Source organism: Dendrobates tinctorius, unplaced genomic scaffold, assembly GCF_039654945.1.
Source record: "Dendrobates tinctorius isolate UK_male_01 unplaced genomic scaffold, ASM3965494v1 ptg000070l, whole genome shotgun sequence".
Classification (NCBI taxonomy): domain Eukaryota; kingdom Metazoa; phylum Chordata; class Amphibia; order Anura; family Dendrobatidae; genus Dendrobates; species Dendrobates tinctorius.
This window is the reverse complement of record NW_027361738.1, coordinates 98086691-98105184: the sequence shown is the minus strand read 5'-3', so window position 1 is coordinate 98105184 and position 18494 is coordinate 98086691. Positions and strand designations below refer to the sequence as shown.

General features: G+C 46.9%; 1 protein-coding gene across 2 annotated transcripts in view; it reads left to right on the top strand.

The window, feature by feature from the left end:
- Window positions 1-18494, top strand: part of ADCYAP1R1 (ADCYAP receptor type I) — a 357068-nt gene that overhangs the window by 311338 nt on the left and 27236 nt on the right. For both annotated transcript variants that reach the window (XM_073582199.1, XM_073582200.1), the window contains exons 9-13: window positions 718-850; window positions 1353-1506; window positions 8671-8731; window positions 10562-10631; window positions 11349-11440. In XM_073582199.1, the coding sequence (XP_073438300.1) occupies window positions 718-850; window positions 1353-1506; window positions 8671-8731; window positions 10562-10631; window positions 11349-11440 (510 nt within the window). The remainder of the gene's footprint in view (window positions 1-717; window positions 851-1352; window positions 1507-8670; window positions 8732-10561; window positions 10632-11348; window positions 11441-18494) is intronic.

Sequence of the window (18494 nt, the reverse complement as noted above, 5' to 3'; positions counted from 1 at the left end):
TGAGGTTAATAGCACTCTGTGGCCACAATGATCAAAGGTATGTGGGGAGAAAAAAAGGCAGATAATTTCAGGAAAAGAACATCTCGCTGAACATTAAACATGGTGGTGGGTCAATCAGGCTTTGGGGTGGTGTTGCAGCCAATGGCACGGGGAACATTTCACGGGTAGAGGTGAAGAATTGATTCAATGAAATTTCAACAAATTCTTGATGCAAATATAATGCCATCTGTAAATAGCTGAAGGTGAGAAGAGGAAGAGGAAGAGGACGGCTTCTAGAAATGGATAATGACCATAAACGCACATCACAATCCACAATAGACGAGCTCAAAAGGTGCAAGTTGAAGGTCTTACAATGGCCCTCACAGTCCCCTGATCTGAACATCATTGATAATCTGTGGCTAGTCCTCAAATTAGCAGAGGAAGCAAGACGCCCCAGGTATCTCACAGAACTGGAGGAATTCTCCAAGGAAGAATGGAGGAAAATCCCTCAAACAAGAACAGTCTGGTTACAAAAGTTTTTACAAGCTGTGATACCTGCAAAAGGAGGCGCTACTAGATGCTAACTTGGCCTTTTAGAGATCATTTCATCTTCAACTTGCTTAACTGATTACAATAACAGTAATTTTAACCAGGGGCACCCAATCTTTTACATGCCACTGTATTTACTGGATTCAGAGTGAATAATTGTAAAACCAAAATGATATCTCATTGTTTCAGGAAACTTCACTGCACCAGAAACTTTATCCACATGAATCTGTTTGTCTCGTTCATCCTGAGAGCGATATCCGTGTTTATCAAAGACGAAGTTCTGTACGCCGAGCAGGACAGCAATCACTGCCACGTGTCCACAGTGAGTGGAGATCTATACATGATACATGCAGAGGGTTTTATATATGCAGCAAATTGATACTTAAAGGGAATCTGTCACCTATTTTTTTGCATATGAGATGCGGCCACCGCCATCAGGGGCTTATCTGCAGCATTCTGTAATGCATTCTGTAATGCTGTAGATAAGCCCCCGATGTAACCTGAAAGAGAAGAAAAACGAGTTATTTTATACTCACCCAGGGGCGGTCCGGTCCGGCGACTCCCAACTTCTAGCGATGACATCCTCTTCTTTGCTTCCTGGCGCAGGCGCACTGCTCTGCCCTGTTGAGGGCAGAGCAGAGTACTGCAGCGCGCAGGCACCGGGAAAGGTCAGAGAGGTCCAGCGCCTGCGCACCGCAGTACTCTGCTTCCCTCAACAGGGCAGAGCAGTACACCGGAGCCGCGACAGGAACCAAAGAAGAGGACGTCCATGCGTATGCCTATGGACACGTACAAAATTTGTTCCATTTTCTCATTTTTTCCAGGTGGAATGTAAAGCGGTGATGGTGTTTTTCCACTACTGTGTCATGTCCAATTATTTTTGGCTCTTCATAGAAGGACTCTACCTCTTTACGCTTCTGGTGGAAACCTTTTTCCCGGAGCGAAGATATTTCTATTGGTACACAATAATTGGATGGGGTATGTAATCCACTATACACTAAATACCAAAATGACCATAAAGGTGGGGGATAGGTTCTGTCTGAATGACCTTATGTTAAGATTAGTATGTTCAGTGCGAATGTGGTAGGGGCCGGGATTGGGGGGTGGACCACTGCTTACCCTGTCCGGATGACACAGACGCCAAGCGATGCAAGGACGAGGCGGAGACAAATTTCAATAGTAACAGTTCCGGATTTATTCGTCGTCCTCCTGACGACCACAACCACGCACCGCAGCCTCTTAACAGTTCTCTGTCTCCAGGCCTGGGTACCTGCACCTTTGCTCCAGTCGAAGTAACGTCTCTCATGGATCTTTCGCTGGGGCTGTCCTAGACCAATCTACCGCCAGTGCTTCACCTGCCCGAGGTCGTCGTCCAATCGGTACCCCCGGTGCCTCGTCTGTCCTGCGGTCCGTCGGGTCAGGGCCACCCCCCTGAGTGTCTCTTTGCTGTCCGTTCCCTGGTTGAGCTCTTCTCTCTTCACCTTCTTCCACCGAGCTCCTCCCTGGACTAGCCTGCCTGGAACCCTATCCTGTTCTATTTATCCCCTCTCTCACTGGGAATTCCCCTCCTGGGTTCCTATCTCCCGGCCACCCATGACTAAGCGTTTCTCAAGCCATAAGCTGATGTTGAGTCCTAAGCTACTCCCCCCTGCCATCTTGTGGTCATTTCTCGGTACTGCACTCTATCTACATTTCCTAGCTGTCACTCTTCTATCTTGTCATTCTCCGTCTCTTGTGCACAAACCGTCCCCTCCTTCTACCAGTCACGTCTGTCCGTCAAGTCACCTTCCCCACACTCCCCCTCCCTTTGTCCATTGTCGTCCCGACAATCGTACTCCCTACCTACGTCGTTCTGACGCTTGTCCACAGTCTGTTGTCGGACCGGTCATTGGGCCAAAACCCGCTGCCCAAGGGGCCGAACTAAACCGGGAGCACCATGCTCTGAGCAGCCTACTGCTAGTCGCCAGCGCGCACGCCACGTGACATCTTTCGGGTTGGCGAGGTCCTCCCGGACTACTCTACGGCGTGAAACTCCCACTACTCTCCCCTTCCACTACCTTCAGCTTTCCAGAACGCCATGACCGAGGCCTTTCGCCTACCGGCTTATCATTGGCACCCGCCCGTCCTTTTGGGGTGTCCGTGGTGTTGGGGACCTGATTGATGGACCACTGTCTGGTTCCCTGTTCTTCATCACTTCGTCCTTCACTTAAAAGGAGTCATGGTCGGCGTCTTTGTCACATCTACCTCGTACCCGGAACCTGTTACACACATTTTTTTTTTTGGTTAACCACACTACTCATTAAATCAACTTTAACATCCTATTACTTTTACTTTAATAACCGTAGGAGTTACTCAACCGGAGTAACCCCTTTTCCTCTTTCTTCTTTTTTTTTTTTTTGTTTTTCTCTTCTTTTTTTTTCCAAACATGTAACATTATTTCCAACACGATATTTTCCGCACATCATCTTTAAAATAAAGACTCCCCCTCCCTTTAACAATAATACTCCCTTTTCCGCATCCCCGCTATGTCAGGAAAACAAATCAAACAACATAAAAACATTCTTTGTAACCTGAAGGGAAAACTGTCCTCATGGCCTGCACAACGGTGCAGCGAAATCTTGACAGTCCGGGCCATCTCCTGATAGCCGGCAGCAAGGGGTGCCACAGCTGTGGAGCTCCCGGGATGCAGGGAGTGTCTCTAGGGGTCCTTTCTACGGGGGCTCGTGACCTTCGGGTTCGGCAATTACCGCTACTGCGTAGTAGCCGCGGGGACAGTATTCTTTGTAGTACGATACCAAGTCCCCCTCTCGCAAAGCCCGGCCGTGACGGATGGAAGTCACATTGAAGTATACCTTTTGGCCGGTTGCGAGGTCCCGGATGAACCCGTATCCTTTCTTCAGGTTGGTGTACACGAGCCGCCCCGTAGATCGTGAAGCCGCCATGCCAGCCTCCCCTCTCTCATGGATCAGGTTCCAGACCTCCTGCTCCCTGGCCTTTTTCTTCCGGATGACCTCCGCGACCCAGACGGAGAGTCCGGTGTAGGCCCCGGAGTCTGGTGGGCGGGACACAGCCGGGGTTGAGAGCGAGACAGAGGCGGCTGTAGATGTCAGCGGCCCAGCAGCTGCTGGGGCCAGGCGGCGGGCAGGGGCAGCCGCGGTTTCTGATAGATAGGCCGCAAAGTCCGACAAGCAGGCCGCAGCCGACTCCGGGGGTGACGCAGATGCGGCCGCGGGGCAGGCCGCAACCGGAGTCGCAGACAGGGCTGGAGTGGTGACCGGCTTCAGGGGATTGGCCACTGCTGGCAGGTGGAACGCAGCAGCGTCGGCCGCGGGCTGGTTCCGCTCCGGCGACACCGGACATAGCGCCGCCGGATGGAGTGGCTCGGGGACAGGAGCAGAGGCATTGCTCAGCCCGGCGGAGGCCGCAGAGCACTCCGCAGCAGGGTTTGCAGGAGCGCAGGAGACCGCGCGGTGCGGCCGGGTGGTGGGAGCTGCCGGCAGAGCCGGGGGAACTCTTACCTTCCCCGGCGCCGTGGCCTCCGACAGGCCACCCTGCGACTCGCCGCAGCCTCCGATCTTCACCCCGCCGTCCAGCAGGGCTAGCCTCCAGGCTCGTGGGTCCCGCGGGGAGGCTCCTATGTGACGTCTTCGGCGGCTGCTCCCGCAGGGCCTGCAGTCACTCCTCTTCTCTGCCCAATGTCTTGGGGACTATCCATGATTCCAGAAAGCAGGTCTCCCAGCGAGACTCGACCTCCCGACGCCACCGCCACTCCAGGCATCCGAGGCCACGGCAACTGCAGTGTCGCATCCCGTCCAGTGGGCAACAGTCGAATGGTGCCAAGCAGCCGCAGCCGGTCTTTTCTCCTGTGTCACTCCCGCTCCTGGGTGGGGCGATGGCCGACTTCTCCACCCATCTGCCCGGGTCCAGTATGAGGGGGCGGCAGTCTCCAGATACACACCACTCCCCCCGGGGTACGTTGGAGATGGTCCCATTCCGTCCAGAACAAATGCAAACGCCCGGGCCTCTCCCCAGCGTTGGAGTACCACAGCCATATTGGACAGCTTCTGGTGCTGCCCCAGATCCTCTGATGGCAGCGATGATCCAGAACAAAGTCTCCAATTTATAATCCCCAGGTTAGCAGACTTGTAATCCACAGGTATTTGTAATCCACAGGGGAGCAATCCAAGTCCTTCTGGGTTCTTCAGGCGCAGGCCTGCCACGGAAGATGTCGTATTAGCGGCGGCGTTCCTGCCGTCTACGCCAAATGTGGTTGTGGCCGGGATTGGGGGGTGGACCACTGCTTACCCTGTCCGGATGACACAGACAGAAGGCAATGCAAGGACGAGGTGGAGACAGATTTCAATAGTAACAGTTCTGGATTTATTCGTCGTCCTCCTGACGACCACAACCACGCATCGCAGCCTCTTTACAGTTCTCTGTCTCCAGGCCCGGGTACCTGCACATTTGCTCCAGTCGAAGTAACGTCCCTCACGGATCTTTCGCTGGGGCTGTCCTAGACCAATCTACCGCCAGCGCTTCACCTGCCCGAGGTCGTTGTCCAATTGGTACCCCCGGGGCCACCCCCTTGTCTCTTTGCTGTCTGTCCCCTGGTCGAGCTCTTCTCTCTTCACCTTCTTTCACCGAGCTCCTCCCGGGACTAGCCTGCCTGGTACCCTATCCTGTTCTATTTATCCCCTCTCTCAGCGGGAATTCCCCTCCTGGGTTCCTATCTCCCTGCCCCCCCATGACTAAGCATTTCTCAAGCCATAAGCTGATGTTGAGGCCTAGGCTACTCCCCCCTGCCATCTTGTGGTCATTTCTCGGTACTGTGCTCTCCTATCTACCTTTCCTAGCTGTCACCCTTCTATCCTGTCAATCTCCGTTTCTTGTGCACAAACCGTCCCCTCCTTCTACCAGTCACGTCTGTCCGTCAAGTCACCTTCCCCACACGTACAGGCTCTTAAAGGGGTTGTCGCCTCGCTGTACATAGCTTATCAATCCAGAATAGCATACAGAGATAATTTGGACCTCTGATGATCTGCCCGTGTCAGTCCTTACAGCAGGTCCGGTATTCTCTTCAGAGACGGTGCTGTAGATCCATCCCAGATAAATTACCTTACCCCCAGTAATGTGCTGGATTCTCTGATGGCAGGACTTCTTTTAATAAGTGCCATCATCCAAAGAACAAAGTGGAGCAGGGTTGAGGCTCAGAGATCAAATATTTATTTTGCGCTTCTGCACAATTAATAATTCAGCGTCCGGTCGAGCCGCCGCTGGACGACATTTATTTGCATTTTAATTACAAGCTTCATATGAAAAGAGCGGATCCTGTCCGGACGATTTATTCAGGAGATCGACTTTGGTTTCATCTTTGCATTAGAAAGGAAATGTCGGTGACGCTGGTGCAGGATTCTCGGCATTCTGATTGATGTTGGCGGCTTTCATCATCGGCGGCCATACACTTTTATCTGGTTATTCATGAGTTTCAGGTATAATGATACGAAAGTTATCAAACACAACGTATTCTGTAGTGACCGAGCCTGAGAGAGCAACACATAATGTACACAGGACCGGAGCAGCATCATTGTGTCCAGTGTATCTAAGCACCTTATGTGGGCTACTTTTACTGCAGAGATCCTGTATCTAATCCTGTCCTGTGTGATACTGTCTGCTGAGCAGTGTATCTAATCCTCTCCTGTGATACTGACTGCTGAGCTGTGTATCTAATCCTATCCTGTGTGATACTGTCTGCTGAGCCGTGTATCTAATCCTATCCTGTGTGATACTGTCTGCTGAGCCGTGTATCTAATCCTATCCTGTGTGATACTGTCTGCTGAGCCGTGTATCTAATCCTATCCTGTGTGATACTGTCTGCTGAGCCGTGTATCTAATCCTATCCAGTGTGATACTGACTGCTGAGCCATGTATCTAATCCTCTCCTGTGTGATACTGACTGCTGAGCCGTGTATCTAATCCTATCCTGTGTGATACTGACTGCTGAGCCGTGTATCTAATCCTATCCTGTGTGATACTGTCTGCTGAGCTGTGTATCTAATCCTCTCCTGTGTGATACTGACCGCTGAGCTGTGTATCTAATCCTCTCCTGTGTGATACTGATTGCTGAGCTGTGTATCTAATCCTCTCATGTGTGATACTGATTGCTGAGCCGTGTATCTAATCCTATCCTGTGTGATACTGACTGCTGAGCCATGTATCTAATCCTGTCCTGTGTGATACTGACTGCTGAGCTGTGTATCTAATCCTATTCTGTGTGATACTGACTGCTGAGCCCTGTATCTAATCTTATCCTGTGTGATACTGACTGCTGAGCCGTGTATCTAATTCTATTCTGTGTGATACTGACTGCTGAGCCGTGTATCTAATCTTATCCTGTGTGATACTGACTGCTGAGCCGTGTATCTAATCCTATCCTGTGTGATACTGACTGCTGAGCTGTGTACCTAATCCTATCCTGTGTGATACTGACTGCTGAGCCATGTATCTAATCCTCTCCTGTGTGATACTGTCTGCTGAGCCGTGCAACTAATCCTATCCTGTGTGATCCTGACTGCTGAGCTGTGTATCTAATCCTATCCTGTGTGATACTGACTGCTGAGCCGTGTATCTATCCCTATTCTGTGTGATACTGACTGCTGAGCCGTGTATCTAATCTTATCCTGTGATACTGACTGCTGAGCCGTGTATCTATCCCTATCCTGTGTGATCCTGACTGCTGAGCCGTGTATCTAATCCTATCCTGTGTGATACTGTTGGCTGAGCCGTGTATCTAATCCTATCCTGTGTGATACTGACTGCTGAGCCGTGTATCTAATCCTATCCTGTGTGATACTGTCTGCTGAGCCGTGTATCTAATCCTATCCTGTGTGATACTGTCTGCTGAGCCGTGTATCTAATCCTATCCTGTGTGATACTGACTGCTGAGCTGTGTATCTAATCCTCTCCTGTGTGATACTGACTGCTGAGCCGTGTATTTAATCCTATTCTGTGTGATACTGACTGCTGAGCCGTGTATCTAATCCTCTCCTGTGTGATACTGACTGCTGAGCCGTGTATTTAATCCTATTCTGTGTGATACTGACTGCTGAGCTGTGTATCTAATCCTATCCTGTGTGATACTGTCTGCTGAGCCGTGTATCTAATCCTATCCTGTGTGATACTGTCTGCTGAGCCGTGTATCTAATCCTATCCTGTGTGATACTGACTGCTGAGCTGTGTATCTAATCCTCTCCTGTGTGATACTGACTGCTGAGCCGTGTATTTAATCCTATTCTGTGTGATACTGACTGCTGAGCCGTGTATCTAATCCTCTCCTGTGTGATACTGACTGCTGAGCCGTGTATTTAATCCTATTCTGTGTGATACTGACTGCTGAGCCGTGTATCTAATCCTATCCTGTGTGATACTGTCTGCTGAGCCGTGTATCTAATCCTATCCTGTGTGATACTGTCTGCTGAGCCGTGTATCTAATCCTATCCTGTGTGATACTGACTGCTGAGCTGTGTATCTAATCCTCTCCTGTGTGATACTGACTGCTGAGCCGTGTATTTAATCCTATTCTGTGTGATACTGACTGCTGAGCCGTGTATATAATCCTCTCCTGTGTGATACTGACTGCTGAGCCGTGTATTTAATCCTATTCTGTGTGATACTGACTGCTGAGCTGTGTATCTAATCCTCTCCTGTGTGATACTGACTGCTCAGCTGTGTATCTAATCCTCTCCTGTGTGATACTGACTGCTGAGCTGTGTTTCTAATCATCTCCTGTGTGATACTGACTGCTGAGCTGTGTATTTAATCCTATTCTGTGTGATACTGACTGCTGAGCCGTGTATCTAATCCTATCCTGTGTGATACTGACTGCTGAGCTGTGAGTAACTTCTATAAGATCAGATGTAGATTTCGGCGTAGTTACGTTTTTGTAGGGATCCGATGCCTGTCATGAGAAATTTAGTCCAGAAGATATATGCAAATCAGTCAAGAAGTGCACTTGATGAAGCAGTACAAATACAATGACACAGCCCCAGTGCACTTTCAGACTGATTTTTCTTGGTGGACGATCACCTACATTGCCGACCGCTGCTTCCATATGCAAAAATGACTGACAGCTTTTCTCTCCTTCAGGCACTCCGCTGATCTGTGTGACCATATGGGCCGTATTAAGGCTTCATTTTGACGACCAGGGGTAAGTATAAGATGTGTGCAACCTTATATGTGGTATAATGCGGAATATTAGGGGGAATTGGGGGGAGAGAATTGAGGGTTGGGGACCGTGGTGGAGGTTGGGGATCGTGGTGGAGGCTGGGGGTCATGGTGGAGTTTGAGGGCTGTGGTGGAGGTTGGGGGCCGTGGTAAAGGTTGGAGGCCGTGGTAAAGGTTGGGAGCCGTGGTGAAGGTTGGGGGTTGTGGTGGAGGTTGGGGCTTGTGGTGGAGGTTGGAGGCCATGATGAAGGTTGGGAGCCGTGGTGGAGGTTGGGGGGCCATGGTGGAGGTTGAGGGGCCCATGGTGGAGGTTGGGAGCCGTGGTGGAGGTTGTGGGCCATGGTGGAGATTGGGGGCCGTGGTGGAGGTTAGGGGCTGTGGTGGAAGTTGTGGTGGAGGTTGGGAGCCATGGTGGAGGTTGGGAGCTGTGGTGGAGGTTGGAGGCCATGGTGGAGGTTGGAGCTGTGGTGGAAGTTGTGGTGGAGATTGGAGGCCATGGTGGAGGTTGGAGGCCATGGTGGAGGTTGTGGCCATGGTGGAGGTTGGGGCTGTGGTGGAGGTTGGGAGCCGGGGTGGAGGTTGGAGGCCGTGGTGAAGGTTGGGCATTGTGGTGGAGGTTGGGGGCCATGGTGGAGGTTGAAGGCCGTGGTTAAGGTTGGGGGTTGTGGAGGTTGAGGGCCGTGGTAGAGGTTGGGGTCTGTGGTGGAGGTTGTGGTGGAGGTTGGAGGCCGTGGTTAAGGTTGGGGACCGTGGTGGAGGTTGGGGGTTGTGGTGGAGGTTGGGGGCCGTGGTAGAGGTTGGGGGTTGTGGTGGAGGTTGGAAGCCATGGTTAAGGTTGGGGGCCGTGGTGGAGGTTGGGGGTTGTGGTGTAGGTTGGGGCCATGGAGGTGGTTGGGGGCCATGGTGGAGGTTGGGGGGCCATGGTGGAGGTTGGAGGACATGCAGCAGATGCCAAAACGCAGTGGAATCTGCACAAAGAATTGACATGCTGCGGTTTTGAAACTGCAGCAAATCCGCGTGGAAAATTTCGCACCATGTGCACTGCGGATTTCATTTCCTATAGACTGAAAGGGTACTGTACACCGCAGCAGAATCCACAACGTGTGTGCACACACCCTTTCAAGGGTCTGTCCAGCATTGGAGAAGCAGGGGGCACCTCCATCCTTTCCTGACTACGCCAATTTTTGTTTTTTGCACTTTTATTTTTTCCTCCCCTTTTTTATCAGAACCAGAACCATTCTTCTTTTTCCGCAGACCGCGCCATCGGGGGCTTTTTTCTCTTTCAATTTTTACTGATTTCATTTTTACCCCCAAACAATGTTTGAATTGCTTTTTATTGCATGTTGGGGGACGAGGTATAAAAAGTGAAAAATGGCAATTTCTGTTATTTGATTTGTTATAATTTCTTTGATTTTATATCAGTGAAACACTAGGCAAGACTTCAGTACAAAGATGGCAAGGACCAAGACCCCATTTATCATGACAACCCATTATGGGGGGGGGATGGGTGCTAAAATGGGTGCCCAACCAGAGTGCGCCATTTAAATGTCACTGTCAAGGCCTGAAGTCATTAAACAGAAGCGATCAGAGTTAGCTCCGACGGCTGCTGTGGGACGCAGGTGTCACCTGTATAGCACAGCCAGCACCCGCCGAGGCCACATAGTGTGAACGCAGCCTTGGCGCACTATATTATCTGTCTGGCTTTAGCAGCAGCTGACTGGCATTGTGCTGTCTTTACTTCATTGATCACTTGGCAAATGATTGACGAAAACAAATATTTGATGTTGTTATTGTTGTTGTTATTATTTTTTAGCTGCTGGGAGATGAATAATAATGTGGCTCTCTGGTGGGTGATTAAGGGTCCCGTCATCGGCTCCATTATGGTAAGTGAAACTTAAGTAAATGACAAAATATGTAAATGGTGGACGGTAATATCTTACCTCCGCGTTGTTGGATAGTTTTGTATTACTGATATCATTTTTTAGTACGTGTCACTGAACAGTAGCGGTGGATATGACGGTCAAAAAGTAAAACTAGAAGTGCAGACACAGCCAACCATAACATAGCCATTAGATGGGCGTTACAGAACCTCTAGTGCTGGCAGAATGCCAATGATGAGGAACTGCCCACTGAAAACAATGGATAGCGAGTGACAAATTCCCAAGTATAAATGTCGCAAACAAATGTGTAAATGTTTTTCTGCTCCTGCAGCTGTGGCTGTGCTGAGGAGCTGCGCTCGCTCCATACGCTGTGGATGCTGGCTGTGTTATACGGCCGGCACCCGCCTCTAACACAAGCGACCGGAGCTGGATCTGATCGCTGCTGCGTTAGATTCTGCAACCAATCTCTCTGCGGCAGCAGAGGGGTTAATAAGTCATCCGCATCTCACCCGGCAGTGCACATTGGAAGACATGTAAGGGAAGAATTAATGATCGCAGCTCTGAAGTTCACAGCTGTGACCACACCGAATCCACGTGACCCCGTCACACCTCTGTCAGTCGGGGGCTCCGGTGACCTCGATCTCTAAGAACGTGATAATAAGATTCTGACAAATGTAAAAAATGCAACATTGTTTCCAGATTTCTCGCTTCTTCCAACAGATCAACTTTGTGCTGTTTGTCGGAATAATCATCATTTTGGTGCAGAAGCTTCAGTCCCCCGACATCGGCGGCAACGAGTCCAGCATATACCTGTAAGTGCGCAAACGAGATCTCCTGCCCTCGAAACCGGAGGGTCCACAGAAAACCGGAACCATGACCACCCTGCTTATAGTGTATACATTCATAAATAAACCCAGGGGGTCCGCTCACACCGGCTGTACACACATATCCCAGAAATGCCCATCTAGCATAGTAAGAAGATACCCAGGTTATACCAGCTGTACATATATAGTTATATACAGGAGATGCCCAGGTTATACCGGCTGTACATATATAATTATATACAGGAGATGCCCAGGTTATACCAGCTGTACATATATATTTATATACAGGAGATGCCCAGGTTATAGCAGCTGTACATGTATAATTATATAGAGGAGATACCCAGGTTATACCAGCTGTACATATATAATTATATACAGGAGATACCCAGGTTATACCGGCTGTACATATGTAATTATATACAGGAGATGCCCAGGTTATACCAGCTGTACATATATAATTATATACAGGAGATGCCCAGGTTATACCAGCTGTACATATATATTTATATACAGGAGATACCCAGGTTATACCGGCTGTACATATATAATTATATACAGGAGATGCCCAGGTTATACCAGCTGTACATATATAATTATATACAGGAGATGCCCATGTTATACCAGCTGTACATATATAATTATATACAGAAGATGCCCAGGTTATACCAGCTGTACATATATAATTATATACAGGAGATGCCCAGGTTATAGCAGCTGTACATATATAATTATATACAGGAGATACCCAGGTTATACCGGCCGTACATATATAATTATACACAGGAGATGCCCAGGTTATACATGCTGTACATATATAATTATATACAGGAGATGCCCAGGTTATACCAGCTGTACATATATAATTATATACAGGAGATGCCCAGGTTATACCAGCTGTACATATATATTTATATACAGGAGATACCCAGGTTATACCGGCTGTACATATATAATTATATACAGGAGATGCCCAGGTTATACCTGCTGTACATATATAATTATATACAGGAGATGCCCAGGTTATACCAGCTGTACATATATAATTATATACAGGAAATGCCCAAGTTATACTAGCTGTGCATATATAATTATATACAGCAGATGCCCAGGTTATACCAGCTGTACATATATAATTTTATACAGGAGATGCTCAGGTTATACCAGCTGTACATATATAATTATATACAGGAGATATCTGGGTTATACCAGCTGTACATATATAATTATATACAGGAGAGGCTCAGGTTATAACAGCTGTACATATATAATTATATAAAGGAAATATCTGGGTTATACCAGCTGTACATATATAATTTTATACAGGAGATGCCCAGGTTATACCAGGTGTACATATATAATTATATACAGGACATGCACAGCTTATACTAGCTGTACATATAGAATTACTGTATATACAGGAGATGCCCAGGTTATACCAGCTGTACATATATAATTATATACAGAAGATGCCCAGGTTATACTGGCTGTACATATATAATTATATACCGGAGATGCCCAGGTTATACCGGCTGTACATATATAATTATATACATGAGATGCCCAGGTTATACCAGCTGTAGATATATAATTATATACAGGAGATGCCCGAGTTATACCAGCTGCATATATATTATTATATACAGGAGATGCACAGGTTATACCGGCTGTACATATATAATTATATACAGGAGATACCCAGGTTATACCGGCTGTACATATATAATTATATACATGAGATGCCCAGGTTATTCCAGCTGTACATATATAATTATATACAGGATATGCCCGGGTTATACCAGCTGTATATATATTATTATATACAGGAGATGCCCAGGTTATAACAGCTGTACATATATAATTATATACAGGAGATACCCAGGTTATACCAGCTGTACATACATAATTATATACAGGAGATATCTGGGTTGTACCAGCTGTACATATATAATTATATACAGGAGATACCCAGGTTATACCAGCTGTACATACATAATTATATACAGGAGATATCTGGGTTGTACCAGCTGTATATACATTATTATATACAGGAGATGCCCAGGTTATACCAGCTGTTCATATATAATTATATACAAGAGATGCCCAGGTTATACCGGCTGTACATATATAATTATATACAGAAGATACCCAGGTTATACCAGCTGTACATATATAAATATATACAGAAGATGCCCAGGTTATACCAGCTGTATACACATAGTTATATACAGGAGATGCCCAGGTTATACCGGCTGTACATATAGAATTATATACAGGAGATGTCCAGGTTATACCAGCTGTACATATAAAATTATATACAGGAGATACCCAGGTTATACCGGCTTTACATATATAATTATATATAATTATATACAGGAGATACCCAGGTTATACCAGCTGTATATATATAATTATATACAGGCGATACCCAGGTTATACCAGCTGTACATATATAATTATATACAGGAGATGCCCAGGTTATACCAGCTGTACATATATAATTATATACAGAAGATGCCCAGGTTATACCAGCTGTATACACATAGTTATATACAGTAGATGCCCAGGATATACCGGCTGTACATATATAATTATATACATGAGATGCCCAGGTTATACCGGCTGTACATATATAATTATATAGAGAAGATACCCAGGTTATACCAGCTGTACATATATATTTATGTACAGGAGATGCCCAGGTTATACCAGCTGTACATATATAATTATATACAGGAGATGTCCAGGTTATACCGGCTGTATAACATATATAATTATATACATGAGATGCCCAGGTTATACCAGCTGTACATATATAATTATATACAGGAGATGCCCAGGTTATACCGGCTGTACATATATAATTATATACATGAGATGCCCAGGTTATACCAGCTGCACATATATAATTATATACATGAGATGCCCAGGTTATACCGGCTGTACATATATAATTATATAATAATAATAATAATAATCTTTATATAGCGCTAACATATTCTGCAGCGCTTAACAGTTTGCACACATTTTCATCACTGTCCCCGATGAGGCTCACAATCTAAATTCCCTATCAGTATGTCTTTGGAGTGTGGGAGGAAACCGGAGGAAACCCACGCAAACATGGGGAGAACATACAAACTCCTTGCAGATGTTGTCCTTGGTGGGATTCGAACCCAGGACCCCAGCGCTGCAAAGCTGCAGCGCTAACTACTGAGCCACCGTGCTGCCCATATAGAGAAGATACCCAGGTTATACCGGCTGTACATATATAATTATATAAAGAAGATACCCAGGTTATACCAGCTGTACATATATATTTATGTACAGGAGATGCCCAGGTTATACCAGCTGTACATATATAATTATATACAGGAGATGTCCAGGTTATACCGGCTGTACATATATAATTATATACATGAGATGCCCAGGTTATACCGGCCGTACATATATAATTATATACAGGAGATGTCCAGGTTATACCGGCTGTACATATATAATTATATACATGAGATGCCCAGGTTATACCGGCCGTACATATATAATTATACACAGGAGATGCCCAGGTTATACCAGCTGTACATATATAATTATATAGAGAAGATACCCAGGTTATACCAGCTGTACATATTACATATATAATTATATACAGGAGATGCCCAGGTTATACCGGCTGTACATATATAATTATATACAGGAGATGTCCAGGTTATACCAGCTGTACATATATAATTATATACATGAGATTCCCTGGTTATACCGGCCGTACATATATAATTATATACAGGAGATACCCAGGTTATACCAGCTGTACATATATAATTATATACAGGAGATACCCAGGTTATACCAGCTGTACATATATAATTATATACTGAAGATACCCAGGTTATACCAGCTGTACATATATAATTATATACAGAAGATGCCCAGGTTATACCGGCTGTACATATATAATTATATACAGAAGATGCCCAGGTTATACCGGCTGTACATATATAATTATATACAGGAGATGCCCAGGTTATACCAGCTGTACATATATAATTATATACAGGAGATACCCAGGTTATACCAGCTGTACATATATAATTATATACTGGAGATACCCAGGTTATACCAGCTGTACATATATAATTATATACAGAAGATGCCCAGGTTATACCGGCTGTACATATATAATTATATACAGAAGATGCCCAGGTTATACCGGCTGTACATATATAATTATATACAGGAGATGCCCAGGTTATATCAGCTGTACATATATAATTATATACAGGAGATGCCCAGGTTATAGCAGCTGGACATATATAATTATATACAGGAGATGCCCAGGTTATACCAGCTGTACATATATAATTATATACAGGAGATGCCCAGGTTATATCAGCTGGACATATATAATTATATACAGGAGATGTCCAGGTTATACCAGCTGTACATATATAATTATATACAGGAGATGCCCAGGTTATACCAGCTGTGATTTTGGAGAGTACAATTTTCCTCTTTTCTGAGATTCCTCAGTCTTTACCGCCTTATATTTGTTCTGACACTTGTGGCCTTTTCAATATGGCACATCGATTTGTAATGTTGGATACTTGTCTGTCCGCAGTATAACTGCTGCTGCTTTCGCCTGATCGGTGCTGTCATTCTTTTACTTTGTGACAGTGACAGGTGACACCGGTGGGTTTACATTGTCTTTCCCTGCTCATTACTGGTGCCTCACTATAACCTGAGGATATGGAGCTCCAGAGTTCCTGTAACACTGGGAATACTACAGTAGTGTTTCACTACATATGCTTCATTAATTCTGTAAAGGGAAACTCCTGGGATTTCTGATTGATGGCCTTTTTGATAATAAGTCGTTAATATATGATGGTGGCACTGTTATAACTGTCTCTGTTATGGAGGTGTGGCGCCCCTGAGGGCTCAGTCGCCACAGAGGTACTGCACCTCCTCCTGAGGTGTGGTATCCCACTATCCAGGTAAGGTGGAGACACCTGACCGCACTCCAACACCTGCACCCCACACAACACAGTAGTGTAGCAAAGCCACACTGCGGCTCAGTGCTTGGAACACGAAGCGTGCTGGGAGGCGGGTGGGGCTTATTTGGCACCAAAAGAGCGAGAAGAGGATAGGATTTGGGCAGTTAGTCACAGGAGGCGTCACGACTCATTCATTCATAAACTCTAATCATCATAAGCACACTGAACATTCCCCCCTTTTTACAATGGGCGCCCAGAGCCACGGGCAGGGTCGCAGCTACCGTGACATCTCCCATTGAAGCTCATCGGGCCCGGTACAGAGTACCCCACAGCCCCGGCGTATGAGGGCGCTCCAGAGGCACTGTTGTTCCTGCTCTTTTATGGAGGCACTCTTGTGGCTGTCCCTGTTATGGAGGCACTGTTGTGGCTGTCTCTGTTATGGAGGCACTGTTGTGACGGTCTGTGTTCTGGAAACACTGTTGTGGCTGTCTCTGTTATGGAGGCACTGTTGTTCCTGCTCTTTTATGGAGGCACTGTAGTGACGGTCTGTGTTATGGAGGCATTGTTGTGGCTGTCCCTGTTCTGGAAACACTGTTGTGGATGTCTCTGTTATGGAGGCACTGTTGTTCCTGCTCTTTTATGGAGGCACTGTTGTGACGGTCTGTGTTATGGAGGCATTGTTGTTCCTGCTCTGTTATGGAGGCACTGTTGTGACGGTCTGTGTTATGGAGGCACTGTTGTTCCTGCTCTGTTATGGAGGCACTGTTGTGACGGTCTGTGTTATGGAGGCATTGTTGTGGCTGTCCCTGTTCTGGAAACACTGTTGTGGCTGTCTCTGTTATGGAGGCACTGTTGTTCCTGTCTCTGTTATGGAGGCACTGTTGTGGCTGTCCCTGTTATGGAGGCACTGTTGTTCCTGTCTCTGTTATGGAGACACTGTTGTTCCTGTCTCTGTTATGGAGGCACTGTTGTGGCTGTCCCTGTTATGGAGGCACTGTTGTGGCTGTCCCTGTTATGGAGGCACTGTTGTGGCTGTCCCTGTTCTGGAGGCACTATTGTGTTTGTCTATGTTATGGAGGCACTGTTGTGGCTGTCTCTATTTCGGAGGCACTGTTGTGTCTGTCTCTGTTATGGATGCACTATTGTGCCTGTCTCTGTTATGGAGGCACTGTTGTGGCTTTCTCTGTTATGGAGGCACTGTTGTGGCTGTCTGTCTTATGGAGACACTGTTGTGTCTGTCTCTCTTATGGAGGCACTATTGTGCCTGTCTCTGTTATTGAGGCACTGTTGTGGCTATCCCTGTTATGGAGGCACTGTTGTGGTTGTCTCTTTTATGGAGGCACTGTTGTGGCTATCCCTGTTATGGAGGCACTGTTGTGGCTATCCCTGTTATGGAGGCACTGCTGTGGCTGTCTCTGTTATGGAGGGACTGTTGTGGCTATCCCTGTTATGGAGGCACTGTTGTGGTTGTCTCTTTTATGGAGGCACTGTTGTGGCTGTCTCTGTTATGGAGGCACTGTTGTGGCTGTCTCTGTTATGGAGGCACTGTTGTGCCTGTCTCTGTTATTGAGGCACTGTTGTGGCTGTCTCTGTTACGGAGGCACTGTTGTGGTTGTCTCTTTTATGGAGGCACTGTTGTGCCTGTCTCTGTTATTGAGGCACTGTTGTGGCTGTCTCTGTTATGGAGGCACTGTTGTGCCTGTCTCTGTTATTGAGGCACTGTTGTGGCTGTCTCTGTTACGGAGGCACTGTTGTGGCTGTCTCTGTTATGGAGGCACTGTTGTGCCTGTCTCTGTTATTGAGGCACTGTTGTGGCTGTCTCTGTTACGGAGGCACTGTTGTGGTTGTCTCTTTTATGGAGGCACTGTTGTGCCTGTCTCTGTTATTGAGGCACTGTTGTGGCTGTCCCTGTTATGGAGGCACTGTTGTGGCTGTCTCTGTTATGGAGGCACTGTTGTGACGGTCTGTGTTCTGGAAACACTGTTGTGGCTGTCTCTGTTATGGAGGCACTGTTGTTCCTGCTCTTTTATGGAGGCACTGTTGTGACGGTCTGTGTT